This window comes from Emiliania huxleyi (assembly GCF_000372725.1).
Source record: "Emiliania huxleyi CCMP1516 unplaced genomic scaffold EMIHUscaffold_59, whole genome shotgun sequence".
NCBI classification, from domain to species: domain Eukaryota; phylum Haptophyta; order Isochrysidales; family Noelaerhabdaceae; genus Emiliania; species Emiliania huxleyi.
In genome coordinates, this window is record NW_005197576.1 from 537,217 (window position 1) to 555,884 (window position 18,668).

Consider the following 18,668-nt stretch of genomic DNA (forward strand, 5'->3'; position numbering starts at 1 on the left):
GGCTACCTGCTCGGCCTTCCCTCGTGCGCCTTCACGCCCACCGCAGTGCGGCCGGTCGAGCTGCTCGCCGCCGCCTCGGACGCGCTCGGCGGCGCGGTCCGCAGCCCCTCGATGCGGAATGCAGACCCCTCCCCTCCGACCGGCCGTTGGATGGGCGCACTCTCCCTCCCTCCCACGAGCGCCCCGGACTCGGCTGTGCCCCTTCGGACTCACGCCCCCGCCACTGCAGCAGTCACGCCTGTACGCACGCGGCGCGGCGAATCACCTTGCACGGGTCCTCTCACGCATCTCGCGCCTTTGCACTCACCTCAGGCGGGCGGCGGCCAGCCGCGGCTAGCCGACAGGGTGCTCGTGTGGTTGCTCTCGCCCGTGGCGGCGGAGGTAGCGGCGTACGGCGATGTGACCATCTCGCGCCCGGCGCTCGCCGCCCAGTTCCTTCAGGCTGCGCGGCGGCGCGAGGCGTCGGCGGGCGTCGACGTGCAGGAGGGAGGCTGGGGCGAGGGCGAGGAGGCGGACGAGGTGCGGTTGCGGTGGGCGTTCGGAGAGGCGAGGCGCCTTCCGCGAGCGACACTTCCGGGACATGTCCCAGACACTTCCCTGGGCATGTCCTGTAGGCGAAGCGCCTGCTGGCGGCGAACGCCGCGGCGCAGCAGGCGCTGCAGGACCAGATGGCGGCGGGCGCGTCGGTGGGCGGGTCGGTTCTCCTGCTCGAGGAGAGGCTGAAGGGCCGCTGGGGGTCGGTCTGAAGAGATCTGAGCTGAAGGGCGTGGGGGCAGCAGGTCTGAGAGATGCCGGAGCCCCACGCGAGTCGCTAGGCTTGCCGTGGGTGCTTGACCTTGGGACGCAGGCCGAGGGGCGTCGGGCCCTTGCGCGAGAGTCTAATGCTAGATTTAGACTGGTGGTGGGAGAGCGGAACGGGAAGAGCCCGCGCGCACCACATAACCTGTCTACCTGTGCGCTCAAACAAAAAAAAATTGGAGGAAATAAATTGAAAACATATATGCGCAATGCCGCATCGGCGACGGCGTGTCCCTGATATACCACCCTAACCCTCGAACGTGAAACAACGTGCAACGACTAAAGCGAAGCCGTCACACATGGGCACATGTGCACGCCTGATGCACGCATGCCGACCACGCAACACTAGCTGTTAGCTCAAGCTGAGGGCTGATTTTCGCACACAAACGACAAAGTGTTGTGTGCGTGGCCTGTGCCGGCCTGCCACGCTCCGAAATACGAGGAGAGACGATTCGCGCGCCGTCGCACACCCTGGAAGCCTGGTCCCTGACTCCCCAAGGTCACTGATGGTTCATCACAACGTAGTTTGCACGGAAGTCCTCCGGCGTCATGTCGATCTCGTCAAAGAAGTCCTGGCTGAACTGCTCGCACGGCCCATTCTTGTAGTGGCCCGGCTCGTACTTGCAGCCGCAGAGCCAGCACCACTCGAAGTTGCACGTGCGGCAGCTGATGTGGTTGCAGCCGCCGTTCTTCTCGGTGGCGACGCCGCACTTGGGGCATGCCTTCGCGTTGGAGCGGATCCACTCGGCCGACTCGACCTATGGAAAAGAAAACCGTGTGTCGGGCAAAGGAAGCCGCGAGCAGCCGCCCCCCCTCCCCCCAGAAATTGGCCTCTTCCATCAGCCGGTCGCCGTACTTTTGCCGCAGCGTCTCCCTGCCGCGCTCGTCGCTCGCCCGCCACCGCGCGGCGAGGTTGGCGCACGGCGAGATGCCGTGCCACGCCTGCCGGCACTCTGCGCAGAAGGAGGTGCCGCACGAGGCGCAGATGGCGAGGCGGCCTATCCGCAGCTAGAGCGTGAGGAGACGCTCTGTTCACGCTCACGGGTGCCGCAGATGGCGACGCGGCCTGCGCGGCCCTCGACGCGCGGCTCGAGCTGCGCGGGGTACTCGCAGCGAGGGCACCAGCTGGTGTCGGTCATCTCGGCGAGCGACGCGGCGAGCAGCAGCCGCTCGTACGTCTCGTACTCGCCGGCGGAGAGGAGGGCCTTGGCCTCGGGCGGCGAGGCGACGGCGCCGCAGCCAGGGTGCGGGCAGAGGAGCGCGGTGGCGTGGCCTTCGCGCAGCTGGCTGCTCCAGTAGCCGCGCAGGCAACTCTTGCAAAAGGTGTGCCCGCAGGCGTGCAGCCGCGTACAGTCGAGGGAAGCGTACTCGTCGAAGCACACGCCGCAGTCGTGAACCGCCGACGCCCACGCCGCCGCGTCGGCCGCCGCCGCGTGCTGCCGCAGCCGCGCGAGCACCTCTGCGCGGGAGCGAGGCCACCGCTGCGCGCGCCGCTCGCCCGCCGAGGCGGTCGCCTCGTCGGCGCCCGCCTGGCCGGTGCCACCCTCCGCCGGCAGAGAGAGCGTCGCCCCCTCCTGGAGCAGCTCGAGCTGCCCCGCCGCCTCCGTTCGGAGCCACTCGGCCCATGCGCTCACGCACAGCTCTCCGGCGGCGGCGGCGGCGAGGCCGTCCAAGCTCGCGGCGAGGGCCTCGAGCTGGCCGTCGGAGAGCCAGCAGCAGCGGAGGCCGAAGCCGGGCGGAGAGCTCGACGGGTAACCGCTGCCGTGACGCACGCGAAGCGTGAGGGGCGGCAGCGCGTCGAGCCGCTCGCCCGACGGCAGCGAGAGCGGCGCCTCGAGCTCGATCGGGACGCGAAGCTCGAAAGTGCGGCCGCCGCCGCCCTCCACCTGGCACATCTCGTCGCTGTAGATTGCCTCCAGCGCCAGGAGCTCGTCTGCGCGCGCCGCCGCGTCCGCGTCGACCTCCGCTTCGGAACTCGCGTCGCCCTCGAGAAGAGCCGCCGCTCCGCCCCACTGGACGGAAGCTCCAGCGCGGGGCTGGGCTGCTGAGCCCTCGGGAGCAGCGGCGGCCGCAGTCGGAGCAGCAGCGGCGGCGATTGGAGCGGTGGCGCGTGCGTCTGTGAGAGGTGCTCTGCCCGGCCGGACAGAGGCGCCGCGGCCACGGCCGCGGCCGCCGCGGCCACGGCCGCCGCTTCCTTTCACGCTGCCTCGGCCACGTCCGTTGCCGCGACCGCCGCCTCTGCTGGCGTCGCCGCCGTTGCCGCGACCGCCGCCTCTGCTGGCGTCGCCGCCGTTGCCGCGATCGCCGCCTCTGCCGACAACGACGTCGCCCGTATCGCCGCCTCTGCTGGCGTCTCTGGCACTGCGGGGTTGCGGCCGCGGTGGCAGCGGCATAGCTTGGAACTTTCTGGGAAGGCGCGCGCAGCGCCTACGAAAGAAAACGGAAAAGCAAGGGCTACCCGGTAAAAGCCTCGGAATTCTTAGAGACAGGCGCTGAGACGAGCCGCGGCGGGCCACAGGCCGCCCACGCCCAAAAGGTTTGCAGAATGAGCAACGGGACCGCAGAGAAGAAGGACCCGTATCTGCGGGTGCTCGTGACGGGCGGCGCCGGGTTCCTGGGCTCGCACCTGTGCCGCCGGCTCGTCGCTCAGGGCCACGAGGTCGTCTGCCTCGACAACTTCTTCACCTCGCAAAAGACAAACGTGAAAGCTGCTGCCCAGCCCTGTGCTCTCTCGCACATCGCCGCCGGCATCAGCACCCGCACCCAATGCGCGCAGGTGGCCGACCTGATCGGCAAGCCGAACTTTGAGCTCATCCGACACGACGTCCGCGCCCCGCCGCTGCCGCGCTCCGCCGCGCCACCCGCTGTCGGCTGCCCCGGCCGACTCCACTCTCACACGTCGCACTCGCACGCTACCGCCTCCCCCGCACCGGCTGCGCCACCCCGCCCGGCGCGCCTCCCGCCGCGGCAGGTGACCACGCCCTTCTTCATCGAGTGCGACCAGATCTACAACATGGCCTGCCCCGCCTCGCCGGTGCACTACCAGCTACGATTGCCGCCGCGAGGAGGGACGTCACCGCTGGGCCCTCTCCTGAAGCTTCTGGGAGCCTTCGCACAGGTACAACCCCGTCAAGACGATGAAGACGTCGGTGCTCGGCGCCATGAACATGCTCGGCCTCGCCAAGCGAGTCAAGGCACCGCCGCCCCTCCCCCGCATCGCCGCACCCCGCCCTTCGGCCCGCTCCTTCGGCCCGCTCCTCGCCCCGCCCCTCGGCCCTGGACGGGAGCCGACTCTTTACGGCTGCTGCTTGGCCCTCCGCAGGCTCGCCTCCTCCAGGCGTCGACCTCGGAGGTGTACGGAGACCCCGAGGTGTCGCCGCAGCCGGAGGAGTACTGGGGAAAGGCGCGCTGCACACTCTGATGGCCAGCGAGGCACTCCTCACTGACGGGGGGAGCGTCCTCCGCGGCACAGGTCAACTGCAACGGCGTGCGCTCGTGCTACGACGAGGGCAAGCGCGCGGCCGAGACGCTCTGCTTCGACTACCACCGGCAGGTAATGATTTGTTTATTTATTTATTTAATTAATTATTCATTTATTTATTTATTCGACTACCACCGGCAGAACGGCGTCGACATCCGCGTCGCGCGCATCTTCAACACCTACGGGAGAGCCGCCTCTAGATGGCACCAGATGGCCGCACTCGCAAACCTCTCCGCCGGCCGCACTCGACTGTGCGCCGCATCCCCTGTCCGCTCGCAGCCTTGTGTGCGAGGTGCGGAAGGCAGTGGGCGAGGCCGCGCTGTTGGCCTGACCCTTGCGGCACGGTTGGCCTGACCCTGCTGCCCTGCTGCTCCAGGCCCGGGATGCACCCGTACGACGGCCGCGTCGTCTCAAACTTCATAATGCAGGCCCCCCCGGGGGGGAGGAGATCGCTGTGGTACGGCGAGGGGTGGGGAGGGGTGGGGACAGACGAGTCCCGTGTGCCTGGGGCAGGCCATCAACGGGGAGGACATCACCGTGTACGGCGAGGGGAAGCAGACGCGCTCCTTCTGCTTTGTCGACGACCTCGTCGACGGGCTGATGAAGCTGATGAACCAGACCAGCACCATCGGCCCAGTCAACATCGGCAACCCGGGCGAGTTCACGATCAAGCAGGCGGCTCCTGCCCTGCTCCCGCACGCCTCTCCCCTCCTCCCCCGCACGCCTCTCCCCTCCTCCCCGCTCCCCCTCTCTCCCCCGCTGCTTCTGTGCCCGTGCCTGCCCTCTCTCCTCCTCACCGCCGCCTCCCTCCTCCCTGCAGCTGGCCGAGCTCGCGATCAAGCACACCGGCTCCAGCTCGAAGATCGTGCACCTCCCGCTCCCCGGAGACGACCCGCAGCAGCGAAAGCCCGACATTACCAAGGCAAGCCACTTCCTAGACACTCCCGGCACACTCCGTACACCTCCCCGACACTTCCACGCCCTTCTAGACCCTTCCTAGACCTTCCTCCGACATCACCAAGCATTGCGTGCGGGCCTGTGGCAGGGCGCCCCGCACCCGGCTACCCGCGATCACCTGAGATGCCCGAGGATGGCGGCTGAGACTAGGCGCGCGAGATCCTCGGCTGGGAGCCAAAGATCAAGTTGGAAGATGGGCTGCCAAAGGCGGTCGCATACTTCTCCTCGCTCGACCTATCCCGCTTCCGCAAGCCGACAAAGCACACCGCGCACCTCAACACGGACGCACAGGCGGCCGACGCATCGCGCGCCTCCAAGGCCTAGGCCCGCGCCCCGTCTCTCGGCCCCCTTCGGCCGGCGCCGGGATGAGCCCTTTGTGGCTAGCTGCCTGGCCGTTGCCTGGCCGCGCTCGCAGCTCCTTCCCGCGGCTCTGGCTGGCGCGGCGGAGGGGTGGGGAGCGGGTCGAGGGAGCGGGACGCGTCGGTCGTCGCGCGGCTTGGAACGCGCGGGCCCGGGCGTTTCGACTGAACTCTGAACGCGTGTCTCTCCACCGCCGATGCGAGCGTGCGGTGTGTACCTCTATCTGTGTGTGGATGTGTGCGCATACCCGGGTTGTGCTGTGGCGTGGGGCGTGGCGCGCACACCGCGCACATGCGCGCGCGGGCGGAGAGAGAGACGAGCCTCTTTCACGAGTAACTTTCATCTTGTGGGAGACCGTTCATACCTTCTCACTCTGTCTGACCCACGCCGGTCCCCCACAAATCTCTCGGGACTCTCGGCGCCCGGCGGGCCCCCCACAAAAGAGCACACAGGAGCCACAGCCCACACGCGCCGGGGCTTTTAGCTTTTACCAGGTCAATGCACACCGCCCACAAGTCATAGTCACACACCGAAGACCGACGATGTGTCCAACATGCGCACACGCGACTGCCCAACTCTCGCGAACACCGAGATCTCTGTGTGTTGTTTTTGTCGGATCTTGTCCCTCTCGCGTCACGAGTTCGAACGAGTGTCCCTCAATTCCTCTGAGAGAAGAAGCCTAGCAAAGGCGCGCTGCCTTGTACATAGCCCATAGGCACGAACCCAGTGCACGCGTACACCACGGCATAAGCGACCATGGCCACTACAAAAGCGCGCAGCAGCAGGTGACCCCATCTGTGAGCACGACTCAGCGGAGAGTGACGGAGGCTCTCGTCGGCGAGGATACTGCTCACGGCGACCGCCATTGCATTGCTCACCAGTGACAGGAGGACAGAGTGCAACAGTGCACTAGCCTGCGCCTCGCCACCCCGCAGGTCAAGAGCCGATTTCAACGCGGGAGCGCACGCGGGAGCGCACGGAACGCGCATATCGCAAAAGGGAAGTAAAATGCGCTGCGCTGCAAGTTGCCGCAACGTGATAACAGGCCCGCCGGCGAGCCGGAAGGCCGAGGCTGGAGAGCCCCAGGGGGGGCTTGGGGTCAGTTGTCGGAAGAGGCGAGAGATGAGCTGATGCGGCCTCTGAGAGTGGAGTCGGGGTGTCGAGCTCACCGGGGGAAGGCCCGTCGCGGTGGCGGCCGGACCACCGTGATATTCGATGGGGAGGGCCACGCCTCCCCGAGCCTGAAGAGGAGCCGGCGGAGGGGGGGGGCGAGCCGAGGACGATAGAGAGGCCGCGGGTGCGGGCGCGATTTGTCGACCAGGGAGAGGTGGCTCGACCTCCCGAGGAGGTGCGCTGAGCCCTGGTGTCGAGGTGTCGCGAGGCCCGGTGTCGAGGGTGTCGAGCTGCTGTCGAGGGATAGAGGTGTCGAGGCCTGTCGAGGCCTGTCGAGGCCTGTCGAGGCCTGTCTAGGCTGGGACCATGCTTGTCCGTGTCGAGGTGTCGAGGAGTGGTGTCGAGGGTGTCGAGGTGTCGAGTTTGGCACCTTGACACGGACGAGCATGGTCCCAGCCTAGATGGTGTCGAGGGGTGTCGAGGGGTGTCGAGTTGGTCGAGTTGGCATGGGGTGTCGAGGTGTCGAGTCGGTGTCGAGGTTTGGTGTCGAGGTGTCGAGGCCAGGGCTCAGGAGGTGCGGTGGGACGATCCCATGCCACCGCCCTCGCCCAGGGAGTCGGGGGCGGGGTCGCCGGAGGCGGAGTCGACGGGATCGGACAGAGGGGACGAGACGGTGGCGGAGCCGCGGCTGAAAAAGCTAAAAGGCTAGGAGGGGAGGTCGGGCCCTGCGCCCGTCAGATATCATCGGAAGGCGGATAAGAGGAAGAACTCGGAGGAGAGGGGAGCCTCCTCCGGAGTGAGGATGAGGACCCCGCGCGAAGGGGCCCTGAGCGGTGACGGCGTGTGAGAGTGCGTGTCGTGTTCATGTCCGGTGTTCATTATAGCTCCGAGTAGAGGGGGCGGTCTGCTGCTAGGGGAAACCCGGAGCGCCCAGCTAACCCTCGGAGACCCGTGTTTACTTTAAGGCCCTTTCCCTGCGAACGCGCACCCCCGGGCTAGGGCTCTCTAGCCCGTAACCCGACACCGATCATCCGGATCAAAAAGAACGCCGATGCTGCCCTACAGGCTGCGCAGACAGTGCTAGCTCTTTATAGCGAGGCGACCAGGCGCGAGATGTTCACTCTCGCGCCACATCCCTACAACGGGGTGCATTGTACCCACTTGCACGCCGGCACGAGCGCGGCGCCGCAGTGGGGCAAACGGGGCATCTGGGGCTAGCTCAGCTATGAGCATCACCTCTGCCGCTTCTCGCCATCCATCCCCGAGGGAGGAGCAGCGCGCCCGAAGCAGGTGAGTCACGGCCGCTAGGTGCAGCGAGCGCGGCGGGCCAGAAGCGAGAAGGGAACGTCAAGGAGAAAATCAGCAGATTCCAAGATTCAATCTCGTTTGACAAAACCCACACGGAGGTCGGGTAACTGGGAGTCAGGGAGCTCGGGAGTATAAGAAAACTAGCACACCTTGCGCGCACGCGCGCCAAATTTGTTTTTCTGTCTGCAACAACAGCCCGAGGGGTGAAATGTCTTTGTTGTCTCTGTAATGAAGGGCCCGCCGCTCCGCCTACGCCGGCGATGACCCTCTCGGCAGAGCGACATCGCGAGCACCGGGCAGAGAAGGACGCAGAAGCGGTTGGATGGAGAGGCAGCCGGCGCACGAGGAGAGGCAGCCGATGGAGCCGACGAGGTGAGTAGACACGAGTTTACCATTCTGCCGGGGGGGGGGGGGGGGCCCAAGCCCTCCCCACCACTGCTTACTCTGTACTGCATGCAACTCAGCAGTGGTCGCAAGCGTCGCAAAGGGCAGGGAGGCAGCCTCGCGCGCTGTCGAACGCCCCCCCGGCCCAGACAGAGGCATCACAATCATGCTCTGGCCAGCGTCTGGTGGGTGGGCATTGCGCAACACACGCCGCAATCAGCCTGAGAGCAGATGATGGGGTGGGCGCGGGTGGACGAGAGTGGAGCCGAGTTGGGTGGGAGAGGGAGCACGCACGTGCAGCGGTGCCGAGAGTGGGTTGAGATGGCACCGCCTGCGGCCGCCCGGGCGGCGACGGCTTGCGCAGGTATGTTGTTCATGTCCTTCTCCGCCGCCGCTTGGCTGCAGCAGCCAATGACGCCGCCCGCCTTTGCGAAGGGGCGTCTGGACGCGCTTGGCGGTTGACGCCGGCCCGCCACTGCGCCTCGTGCGCGTCCACCTCCGTCGAGGTCGACGCGTCGAGATCGGCGCGCATCACCGAGATGCCAGAGCCCGCCTTCGCCGACATGATTCCCCGCCGGATAGCTCGGTGAGTGTCGCCCGAAACGGAAAACCGGACACGGGGAAATACAAGTAAGCTGTGCAAAAAATTTTCTGGCGTCGGCGCTGACGCGCCGACAAAGCTGGTGCCGACCCCGACCGCCGGCCGAAACAGCCGCGTCCAGCCCGACCTGCGGCTTGTACGCACGCCGGCAGATCGCGACTGGAGGCCTTCACACAGAAAGTTATGAGGCTCTCGCGCCTCCTCTGGACGCTCCCTCTGGCGCCGCCTCCCCTGCGGCTGCGTTCTCCATGCATGGCCGGGAACAAGTACGGCAGGAAGGACTACTGGGATGATCTGTACCGCGGCTCAGGGAGCGACGGACTTCCGGCTGAGGCCTTCTCTTGGTACTGCGGCTGGAGCGAGCTGGAGCCGTTCTGGTCGGAGCTCGTGGCGTCTGGCACGCCGCGTGTCCTCGTTCCGGGCATGGGAAACGACCGCTCGCTAGTGGAGCTCTATGACGCCGGCTGGAGAGACGTCACGGCCTTTGACTACTCCGAGGACGCGGTGACGCGAGCACGTGCCCTCGTCGGCAGGCGAGACGTCCGGCTGCTCTGCGCCGACGCCACCGCGCTGCCGTTTGCAGACGCGTCGTTTGATGCGGTGCTCGATAAGGGCACCCTCGATGCCGTTGGGATTGCGGGCGACACGCGCTTGCAAGAGGCGGTGGCAGAGCTGACGCGCACCACAGCGGCGGGCGGCGTCGTCGTGACAGTCTCCCGCGCCCTCGAGCCGAGCTCGCTGCTATCCGCTTTTACCGGGCAGGACTGGAAGGTCGAGCGCGACGGAGGGCTGCACGTCGCGGAGGGCGGCGAGGTCTCGACCGACCTAGCGGCAGGGCTCTTTGCTTGGCGCCGACTGCCAGAGGGGCCGAGACGCGAGAGCCTCCGCGCCCCTCTCCCCGCGCTCTGCTCGCTCGACGACGCGACGGCGGTCGCGGCGCAGCACGCCTGCACATCGTTCGCGAGCTGGCTCGTCCCTGGACGCGTCCTCGTTGGTCGCTACCCCGGCTCCTGCCCCTCCCGCCCCTGCACGGCCGCGGAACAGCGCGAGAGGGTGCCCACCCGTGCGCGCACGTTCGTCTGCCTGCAGGCGGAGCTGCCTTTTGAGCACGATTCCGTCTCTAGCACATTCACCGCAACGCACGCTCGTCTGCCTGCAGGCGGAGCTGCCTCCGCAGGAGGAGGCCGCCGCGTGGCCGCCAGGGGGCGTCGCGGGCCAATCAGGCAACGCCGTCGCGCCGCAGACGGCACGGTTCCAGCCATATCGCGCCGACGCCCCTGAAGGAGCGCAATTCCTGCACTTTCCGATCCCGGACCGCGGCGTCGCCGACTCGCCCGAGGCACTGGACGGGCTAGTGTCGGAGCTGTCGCGCAGAGCCCTCGACGGGCAGGTCCTGTACATCCACTGCTGGGGCGGGCGAGGCCGCACCGGCATGGTGGCCGCCTGCCTCCTCGGCTCGCTGTACCGGTACGTCGGCGCGGAGGAGGCGCTGCAACGCGTGCAGCGCTGCCTGTCCCTTCGGGAGGCGGGGTGTCGCTCGCCAGAGACAGAGGCTCAGGTAGAGGCGGTCCGCGAGTGGTTCAAGCGGAAGAGACCGTAAAAAATCGAAGGACGCTTGGACGGAGCTCGGAGGTCAGGGAGCTCCAGCTCTCGGAGGGGAGACAACCCTCGCAGACGAGCGCGACGCGTGCCGCATGACCGCCGTGAGCAGAGACACACACCACACTCTACATGGAAATCACTGAGACGACAGCGCAGAGCGGTGAGTGGGCGCGCGTGTGGCAACGGCGGCAGAGAGAGCTAAAACGCCGGCACAAAAACGAGTTGGCGTAGCTGCCCCTGGCCCACAAACCGGTGGACTGGACGCGGTGCAAGCCGACTGGTCCAAGATGCCGGCGAATCATGATTCGCCGTCGGTGGCAAGGCGACGCTACACCGCCACTAGTAGCTATCCTCTCCCGCCTGCTCCAAGGGCGCGTCGCCAGTCCTCACCTTGAGCACATCGCTGCACACCCAAGCGCCGTCGGCAAGACCCATCCAGCTTGGCGCCAGGAAGCAGGTGAGCTCCATGTCGTCGGCGGGTCCGGAGCACTGGTACCAAGTTCCCGTCTCGAGCTTCTTCATTGCCTCACTGCGGAAGATCTCGCTCGCCTCCTCGGCGATCTTCTCCTCGAGCGGCACGCACGCGACGCCGGCCACCTCAGCCTCGATGTCGATGTTACGAAGCTCGTTAGCGCGACCCATGATGACGAGGCCCGGGCGTGGCGACGCCAGAGGGGCGCGGAGCGTCGATGCTAGATGAAGGAGCACCATCGTTTGGGGATGGGTTAGAAGCAGGAGCCCCCACTGATGAGTCGCGGGTTTTCTTCTTTTTTGAGAAGTTCAGAGGACTCTTTGTGTGTGGCAGCAAGCTGGCTGTGTGTCTTGTGAGCTTGTTTGTGTCTGTGTGTCGTTCGTGCGTGTCGTCATCATCTGTCCTGCGTCCACCCATACCGCGCTGGTGTCCAGTCCGAGCCTGGCTGTTCTTCACCTTTCTACCTACCTATACCTCAGAGGATCGAATTCCCCGAAACAAAATCTACTGAAAAATGCTGCGATTAGGTGCGCAGTTTTTGAGCTTTATTGTCTTCCCTGCCCCCTGCAAGCTGAGCTGCACAGGCTAAATAAAATAGCTGCGCGTCGGCGGGGGTCGAGACGCCCCGTCGCATTGGCCCATCGCGAGAGCTCAGTTAGGCCCGGAGGCGTGACGATGTGTCCAGGGCAGCCATTATCCGCGCTCGCTGCGGTGCCAAACGGCGCGCTAGCTCTGGGGACGACATGGCTCCCACCATGGCGCTGGCAGCAGGGTTGTCCTTGCACAGCTCCTCCGCCAAACGCCGCACGCTGCCTGAATCGAGGGCCGAGCGCAAGCCTTCAGCGCTGGGCGCGCTCTCGTCGCGGGGGGAGGAGGCGCCGGAGGACGCGGAAGTGCAGGAGGAGTAGATTGAGCCCAAGGTGCTCATCAGAGACTGCGAGAGCAAGCGGTCGGCGTCGTCGGACATGGGTCGATGGCGCAGCGCTGGCCGCGGCGACAGCTCCGTCAAGCTGACCCCCGATCCCGGCTCTGCCCCGCCGCCTAGCAAGGCAGCGAGCGTCGCCACGTCCACGCCGCGCGAACCTCCCGCCGAAGAGGAGGGCCCGGCGTCCCCGCTTCGGCCCGCGGCGCCCATTTGAGAGCCGAGAGTCGCCTGCGGCGCGGGGACGCACGAGGAGGGAGCGGCTCGGATCACGTGGTGGAAGGGCGTTGAGATACACGGGACAGAGACACGGGACAGAGCGGCTGGCGCCTGGAGGGAGGAGTTCAGCGAGATGGACGCGTCGCAGTAAGCGCCGCAAGTGTCGCACGTTGAGAAGGGCGTGTCGAACGCGGAGGCGGGCTGCGAGAGTTGCGCCTGGAGCGGAGGCGTAGGGTGAGAGGGAGGGAGGGGGGGGGGGGGTCGGATCGACGGGGCCGTGGGGGCGCGGCGCACGTCGAGCGACCACGTTGGGCCTTTAGCGACGGCGAGCTTGACGGCGCGCTTGAGGGAAGGCGGCCTTGCGGGTGAGGGAGGATTCGAGCTGGACGGGTTCAGCGTCCCCACGGGACTCGAAGGCGGCCGCGTCACGCTCGGCAGCCGGAGGCCCCGGTCCCAAGCTTGCCCCGCGGCGTCGTGAGCTGCCGGCGGCAGAGGTGACGACCGAGGTGGCGGTGGCGGCGAGGCCGACGCCGACGGCCGACCCGCCGACGCCGCCCTCGCCCTCGCCACCGCTGCCGGCATCGGAGGTCGAACGCCCGCGCGCGCCCGCAAGGAGCTCCGGTTGAGGGATCGATTGAGGGAGGGGAAGGGAGAAGCGAAGGGGGTGGCCCAGACCGACGAGGAGGTTGACCAACGGCCAGACCCTTCGTAGACTGACGACATCCGTTGGCGCCTCCGCTTTCGGCGGATGATGCGGGCGACCACCCACACCATCGTCAGGGCTGCACACCTGTGGGGCGCGCGCAATCACCGCTCATGCACGGGCTGGCGGTGCTCGTGGGGCGGCTCGGGCAAGCGCTCACAGTAGGAAGACGAAAACGGCGACCACGAGACTCACCCTGCGAGGTGAGGGAGGGTGGTCCTCATCGCCTCGGGTGGGACCGAGCAGGTGTCTTGCGGGCGTGTGCACGGCTGTGAGGCGAGCGGCACCTCAACTCGTCGGATCCACCACCCTCCGTCAAGGCCGCTTGCCACCACGGTGGTGATGGCGGGGCGGAAGTAGACGGCGGTAACGCCGGAACGGAGGGCGGAGGCGGCGAGGGCAAGGCGGACGGTGGCGGCGGCGAGGGCGCGGCGGAGGGCGGAGGCGGTGAGGGCGGAGCAGAGGGCGGTGGAGAGGGCGAGGCGGAGGGCGGCGGCGAGGGCGAGGCAGACGGTGGCGGCGGTGACGGCGAGGCAGACGGTGGTCGTGGGGGGAGAGGTGGCCGGGGCATCTGAGATGCTGCCTAGTCGAAAGGCGGTCACTCCCGACACGAGGTTTCTTTTTCAGTCTTTGGCAAGAGGAGCAGATTGCGAATGAGCTTGCCTGCGGTGAGGGCGGGCGAGTGCACGGAGCTAAGTGCCTCGCCGTCCTCGCAGGAGTCGCTTAGGCGGCTCCCGTGGTGTACCTGTGTTAGTGCCAGTGCGCGCCAGACCCGTGCCCAGTGTCTCTTCTTCTTCAGAGAGAGATTTTTATTGTTCTTCAGTAGGGTGCCCACAGGACCCAAAAAAAGAAAGGAAAAAAGAAATGGGGCACTCCCGATCGCAGCACTTCATGTTGGCTAGTCGAGATATTGAGAGTGTGACTAGGAGGGTGGGACGCTGGGGATTCTCAAAGGTATACCCTTGGAATGGCCGGATCCAGCCTTAAAGTACGAGATCGCGCGCGCTTCGCGCACAGCACCGCCTGTTCTCCGCGGCTGTGTGTAGTGTGACGCGCGCGTGCCGTGTACCAGCAGAGTTGGGCGCGCGCGGCGCGACGGCGCCCGCGAGGGAAGGCGCGGGTGCAGCGGCCGCCGGCGGCCGTGCCGCCCGCCAGCCGGCGCAGCAGCGGCCAGCGCAGCGGCCGCCGGCGCAGCAGCCAGAGCAGCCGGTGCGCGCCTTGCGAGGCGAGTACTGCCGCCCGGCAGCCTTGAGGCGGCCGGGCGGCAGTACTCGTTGGACTTTGCGAGCCGTGCGCGCGCCGAGGCGCCCGCGGCGCGCGCCCGCCCGGCTGCTAGTAGGAGGCGGCGCAATATGGCCTATAGTACAGCCCTTGAGGAGGAGGAAGAGGCTGGCTGGCAGTGCTGTATGCCGCCGAGGGGGCAGTTTTGGGGTGCTGTCCCCATCCCAGGGGGCTGCAGAAGGCGTCCGCAACCGGGACAACCCGCCCCCCCAGCCGAGGCCGGTCGAAGCCCACTTGAGTGCAGCCATGAGGAGTCCTCTTGGTGCTCCTGGCGGCCGTTGGAATGGCGAGCGCGCGCCGATGGGGGGGGGGGGGTCTTGCTTGCTCCACACCGAGCGCCATCGGTCCGGACCAGTGCACTCACCGAGGGGTGGCTTGCACAAGGTCTGAGCCGCGGGCGCTCGGCGCCAAGTGCAGTGTCACGCTCGCACGCGAAGGGGACACAATGGGAAACCCTCGTTTCCTATGTACTCGGTCCCCCAACGGAAGAGGCCTCTCTCCTATTGAAACATTCCAACATCAGATTTGCCTCGTGCGTCCCTTTTTGACCCGGAAAGCTATTTTCTTTTGGGTCCTGTGGGCACCCTATCTTCAGTGTCGTGCGAGGGAGTTTTCATAAAATTCTTTTTCCTGACATTTGCCCAGTCTGTTCTTCACCTTCCTACCTAACCTAACCTGCCCAGCAGGCCGCTTGAGCACACGCACCTCTACTCGCGCACCAGCCAGGCAGCCAGGTCTGGTGCTGAGTTCATCATATGCACTGTCGTCGACCATGACAACACACCGAAGAGAAGGCCCGCCGCCTAAACATGGGCTGCAAGGCGCGCGGGCAGCCCGGCCCCTTCTCCCACAAGACCGGCCACGGCTACGTCAAGGCGCAGCCACCGCGGTTTCTACCACGACGCGATCTTTGTCAAGCGCAACAACTTCAACCTGCTGATCCACGAGACGTTCGGCGGCGGCTTCTCGCCCACCGCCGTTCTCAAGCTGCGCCGCCTCGCGCGCAAAGTCGCGCGCGGCAGCGTTGACCGCACGGCCTACTCGCCCAAGTACTCGCTCTCTTTTATGTCCCACCATGCAGAGCGCATCTCTCTCTCTGTTGTGCGAGGCATGAACCGCGCCATTCGCTCTCACCTGGCAACCCTGTCTGCACGTCTCGCGCGCGCGTGAACAGGGCTCCAGGCCCCAAATGACGTGTGAATGTTCGAGTTGTTTGGTATTGCTAAAACTCTCTCTCTCTCTCTCCAAAGCGATCTAGCCAGTGAGCTCGATGGCCATGGCGCCGATTGGCCGCCGCTGGCCGCCTCGGCGGTGGCCGACACGCGCGATCGTGCCTCACCCGTTTGGCCGGTCCGTCCGGCGCACTCGCTTCTCTCGAGGTTCCCGAGGTGGATATCCTTTGGCCGCGTTGGGGGGGAGCGAGGATGGCACGCTTCAAGTTTGGCAAATTCTTTCTTTCAAATGCGCGCCAGTCCCGTCGTCCCGTGCCTAGTGTTGTGAGAGAGCGTTGGGTGGGAAAATTCTTTCTCGTGCCAGTCTTCTGCTGTGAGTGAGAGGAGCTTGTCCACGGTTTTGGTCTGGCTCGGCAAATGGACCGAGCGCCGGCTACCGAAAGAAAGAAAACCGGTCCCAACGAGGGATGGGGGAGGAGGACAGGGTCCCCACCTGAACGAGCAGGATTTTGGAAGCGCCGGCTACATAGGTCTGTGTACTCGCGGCCCTTATTTTTCTTTGGCTCTTTCGCGGACTTCCGAGTCAGTGGAACAGATCCGGTGTGTGGCGCGATGCTCTGCTATCCACAACTCCTGTCAGCCGCAGCCCTTACCCTCCCACCGGCGCCAAAGGTGTTCAAGGCGCTCGATCTGGCAGTCTATGCGGCCGACCGGCAGCGGGACGAGCTCCTCTCTGGTGTCAAGCGCTCCCTGCTCGGCAGCGACCCTCTTGACGCACTTGCCAAGACCGAGTACGCTTTGCCGCCAAAGATCTCGACTGTGGCAGTCACTGGCGCGAACGCCGGGATTGGCCGCGAGGCGGCGCTCTTCTTGGCGCAGGCGGGATTTGGCGTCGTCTTGTGCTCTCGCGACCAGGAGAAGGGAGAGAGCGCTGCAGCAGAGATTCGCACCGTCTCGCCGGAAGCACGTGTTAGTGTTGTGCCGCTCGATCTGGCATCGGTGAGGTCAGTCGAGGCGGCCGCGCCGCTGATTATCTCGGCCGCAAAGGAACTCGGCTCACCGCTGCGCGGACTTATCCTCAACGCGGGCATCTGGCCCGGCTCGCTGCAGACGACCGCCGACGGGATGGAGCTCGCGCTACAGGTGTGCCACATCGGGCACCAGCAGCTCACGCAGCGGCTGCTTCCCGACCTCGCCTCCTCCTCCGGAGGCGCCGAGTCGCGGGTCGTGACGGTCTCATCTTCGGCACATGCGTTCGCAGACGAGGTTGGCACGGACGACCCGCTCTACGCCTCCACGGCCTTTGATACGAACAGGAACTATGGGCGGGCTAAGTTCGCAAACATGCTCTTTGCGCAGGAGCTCGCAAAGCGCGCCCCGCCCGGCGTCCTCTCGACGGCGGCCCACCCCGGCCTGGTGCTCACGACTCTCTTCAAGGAGCTCGGGCCGAGCTACGCCGCCGCCTCTGCCGACTCGCCCACAGGCCGCGCAGCCGTCGACGATCGTCTGGCCGGCATCCCCGCGCTGCGAGCCTTGCAGTCCAGCACGCCCCTCAAGGCGGTGCTCAAGTCGCCGCAGGAGGGGTGCCGCCCGCTCCTCTACGCCCTCCTCGCGCCGGGCCTGCCCGCCGGCGGCTACGTGGCGGACTGCGAGGTGCGCGACATCTCGCCGGCGAGCAAGAGCGCCGCTGCGCGCGAGGAGCTGTGGCAGTGGACCGAGTCGTGGCTCGAGGGGGCGCTCCGCGAGGAGGCTGTTGAGGCGGAGCCGCTGGAGGAGTGCGGCGGCGACGAGGAGTGTGGGCTTCCGTCCGATTGATATAGTAAAAGAGACGCGGCTGAGCCTGGGTCGCGGTGATAGTAGAGTTTCGCAACTAACTACTCGACAGAATCAGAAAGCGCTCTGCCAAGATCTCTCGATATTGACATCAAACACAGAATTCCTAATAAAAGGCTCCGCATGGGTACAATGGAGGAAATTTAAGTTTCCACAGTACCACATAGCGTAGTATCTGCTCAGCAAGCACTAGGCACCACGCTGTCGTCAAACCCAGGAGGGAGGCCGAGAGCGTAGAGAGGCCCCTCCGAGCAAGGCTCCTCTGCGGGCCCGGAACTCGGTCCGCAGCTACGCCCTTCGATAGAGCCCTCCCCCTCCCTCTCCACGGACAGAGCGACAGCACAGGGCACCTCGGGAGCGCCCTCGCTCCATGCATCTCCGTATCTCGCGCGCAGCCTTGCTCGCTCTTTCTCTCGCAGCCGCTCGTGCCTCTCTTCGAGCTGTAGCCGAATCAGCTCGTCCTCGCGCTCGCGCTTTCGCTTCCGCGCATCCGCCGCAGCCTGCTTCCGCTTCTGGTCCTGCTCCTGCTTCCGCTTCTCCTCGGCGATCTCTGCTTTTCGTCTCTGCAGCTCCCGCTGCGACTGGCGCGCCAGCTCCGCTCTCCGCGCAGCAATGTAGTTGGCAACCGCAGCCACTCCAGCATCTGCGCTCGCTGGAGGCAGCTCATGCTGCACGTCGTCGCACCGGCAGCACTCGAGCGAGCAGCGGCGCAGAGGAGGGCGCGGCTCGGGCGGCACTCGCGCGGCTCTCGCACGGAAAGAATGACGCGCGTATGCTCCGGGATCGTCGGGCGTCGCGAGTCTCCCTTGGCAATCACACTGCATGCCGCGCAACGCCGCCGAGTAGAAGCGCTGCATCTCATCTTTCGAGTGGTAGCGCGGCTCGATTGGTGGGTATGGTGGGTGCGTAGAAGGGAAGTTATCGTCGGCAAACGAGCCGCCAACGATCTCGCCGCAATCGGTACGGCAGTGCGAGCCTCGCGTGCGCAGGAACACCGAGAGGTTGAGGCTCACGCGGCTGACGGTGCGGTGCTCAGGCTGCGGCAGGTGCGTCGGCACCGCACGGGCGGGATGTCGCTGCGGATAGCCGCCGTGGAAGTCGAAGGAGGCGGGGAAGAGCTTGGACTTGTCCCAGATGCCGGTACTCGCCGCGGTGAACGAGCCCTGAAAGTAGCGCGAGAGCTCCTGCACGCACGGCGCCGGCGGCAGCTCCGACTCGCAGTGGCTGCGCGGCGGCCACGAGCTCCACCGGTTGCGGTTGCACGCCTCGCCGATGGCGGCGATCGCAGCGGGGAGCGTCGCCACCGGGTAGGTGAACCGCGGCGGCAGCGGCTCGAGCGCGAGCTTCAAGTTGGACGAGACATGCACGTCGCAGGCCCACTTGCCACCCACCAGCTTGAGCGGCTCGCGCTCTCCGCACGCGGCCTGCCGCAGCACTGATGCCGCCCACGCATGCGCACCCG

The 18,668-nt window shown here is 66.4% G+C and overlaps 6 protein-coding genes across 6 annotated transcripts; 4 read left to right on the forward strand and 2 right to left on the reverse strand.

Annotated features, from left to right (window-relative positions):
- Positions 1-1,298: 1,298 nt before the first annotated feature.
- EMIHUDRAFT_214005 (hypothetical protein) lies at positions 1,299-3,191 on the reverse strand (the record flags this gene model as incomplete). Its single annotated transcript, XM_005764557.1, has 5 exons — positions 1,299-1,520; positions 1,573-1,796; positions 1,841-2,165; positions 2,256-2,810; positions 3,120-3,191. The coding sequence occupies 5 exons, from the start codon at positions 3,189-3,191 to the stop codon at positions 1,299-1,301; spliced, it is 1,398 nt and encodes a 465-aa protein (XP_005764614.1).
- Positions 3,192-3,301: 110 nt separating this feature from the next.
- EMIHUDRAFT_437443 (hypothetical protein) lies at positions 3,302-5,966 on the forward strand. The gene is made up of 11 exons (XM_005764558.1): positions 3,302-3,499; positions 3,575-3,622; positions 3,770-3,843; positions 3,917-3,992; positions 4,121-4,201; positions 4,271-4,351; positions 4,421-4,464; positions 4,656-4,707; positions 4,793-4,954; positions 5,100-5,201; positions 5,387-5,966. The coding sequence occupies exons 1-11, from the start codon at positions 3,344-3,346 to the stop codon at positions 5,558-5,560; spliced, it is 1,050 nt and encodes a 349-aa protein (XP_005764615.1). The 5' UTR covers positions 3,302-3,343; the 3' UTR covers positions 5,561-5,966.
- Positions 5,967-9,185: 3,219 nt separating this feature from the next.
- Positions 9,186-10,602, forward strand: EMIHUDRAFT_104448 (hypothetical protein; the record flags this gene model as incomplete). Its single annotated transcript, XM_005764559.1, has 2 exons — positions 9,186-10,055; positions 10,162-10,602. 2 exons carry the CDS (start codon positions 9,186-9,188, stop codon positions 10,600-10,602), a joined length of 1,311 nt encoding a protein of 436 aa, XP_005764616.1.
- EMIHUDRAFT_437446 (hypothetical protein) lies at positions 10,584-11,329 on the reverse strand. The gene has a single exon (XM_005764560.1). The coding sequence runs from the start codon at positions 11,313-11,315 to the stop codon at positions 10,944-10,946; it is 372 nt and encodes a 123-aa protein (XP_005764617.1). The 5' UTR covers positions 11,316-11,329; the 3' UTR covers positions 10,584-10,943.
- Positions 11,330-11,599: 270 nt separating this feature from the next.
- On the forward strand, positions 11,600-12,361 carry EMIHUDRAFT_357532 (hypothetical protein). The gene is made up of 2 exons (XM_005764561.1): positions 11,600-12,232; positions 12,332-12,361. Exon 1 carries the CDS (start codon positions 11,820-11,822, stop codon positions 11,982-11,984), a length of 165 nt encoding a protein of 54 aa, XP_005764618.1. The 5' UTR covers positions 11,600-11,819; the 3' UTR covers positions 11,985-12,232; positions 12,332-12,361.
- A 3,828-nt stretch (positions 12,362-16,189) lies between these two features.
- EMIHUDRAFT_55014 (hypothetical protein) lies at positions 16,190-16,819 on the forward strand (the record flags this gene model as incomplete). The annotated part of the gene is made up of 1 exon (XM_005764562.1): positions 16,190-16,819. A coding segment is annotated over one exon (630 nt), but the record flags the coding sequence as incomplete, so codon positions are not given.
- Positions 16,820-18,668: the final 1,849 nt, after the last annotated feature.

Bases quoted from the DNA above. Each gene is read 5' to 3' on its own strand.
- EMIHUDRAFT_437446 (XM_005764560.1), bottom strand. From the start codon at position 11,315: ATGGTGCTCCTTCATCTAGCATCGACGCTCCGCGCCCCTCTGGCGTCG.
- EMIHUDRAFT_437443 (XM_005764558.1), top strand. From the start codon at position 3,344: ATGAGCAACGGGACCGCAGAGAAGAAGGACCCGTATCTGCGGGTGCTC. The intron at 3,623-3,769 runs GTCCGCGCCCCG...CCGCCGCGGCAG, and splicing joins TTGAGCTCATCCGACACGAC to GTGACCACGCCCTTCTTCAT. The intron at 4,352-4,420 runs GTAATGATTTGT...TACCACCGGCAG, and splicing joins GCTTCGACTACCACCGGCAG to AACGGCGTCGACATCCGCGT.
- EMIHUDRAFT_357532 (XM_005764561.1), top strand. From the start codon at position 11,820: ATGGCTCCCACCATGGCGCTGGCAGCAGGGTTGTCCTTGCACAGCTCC.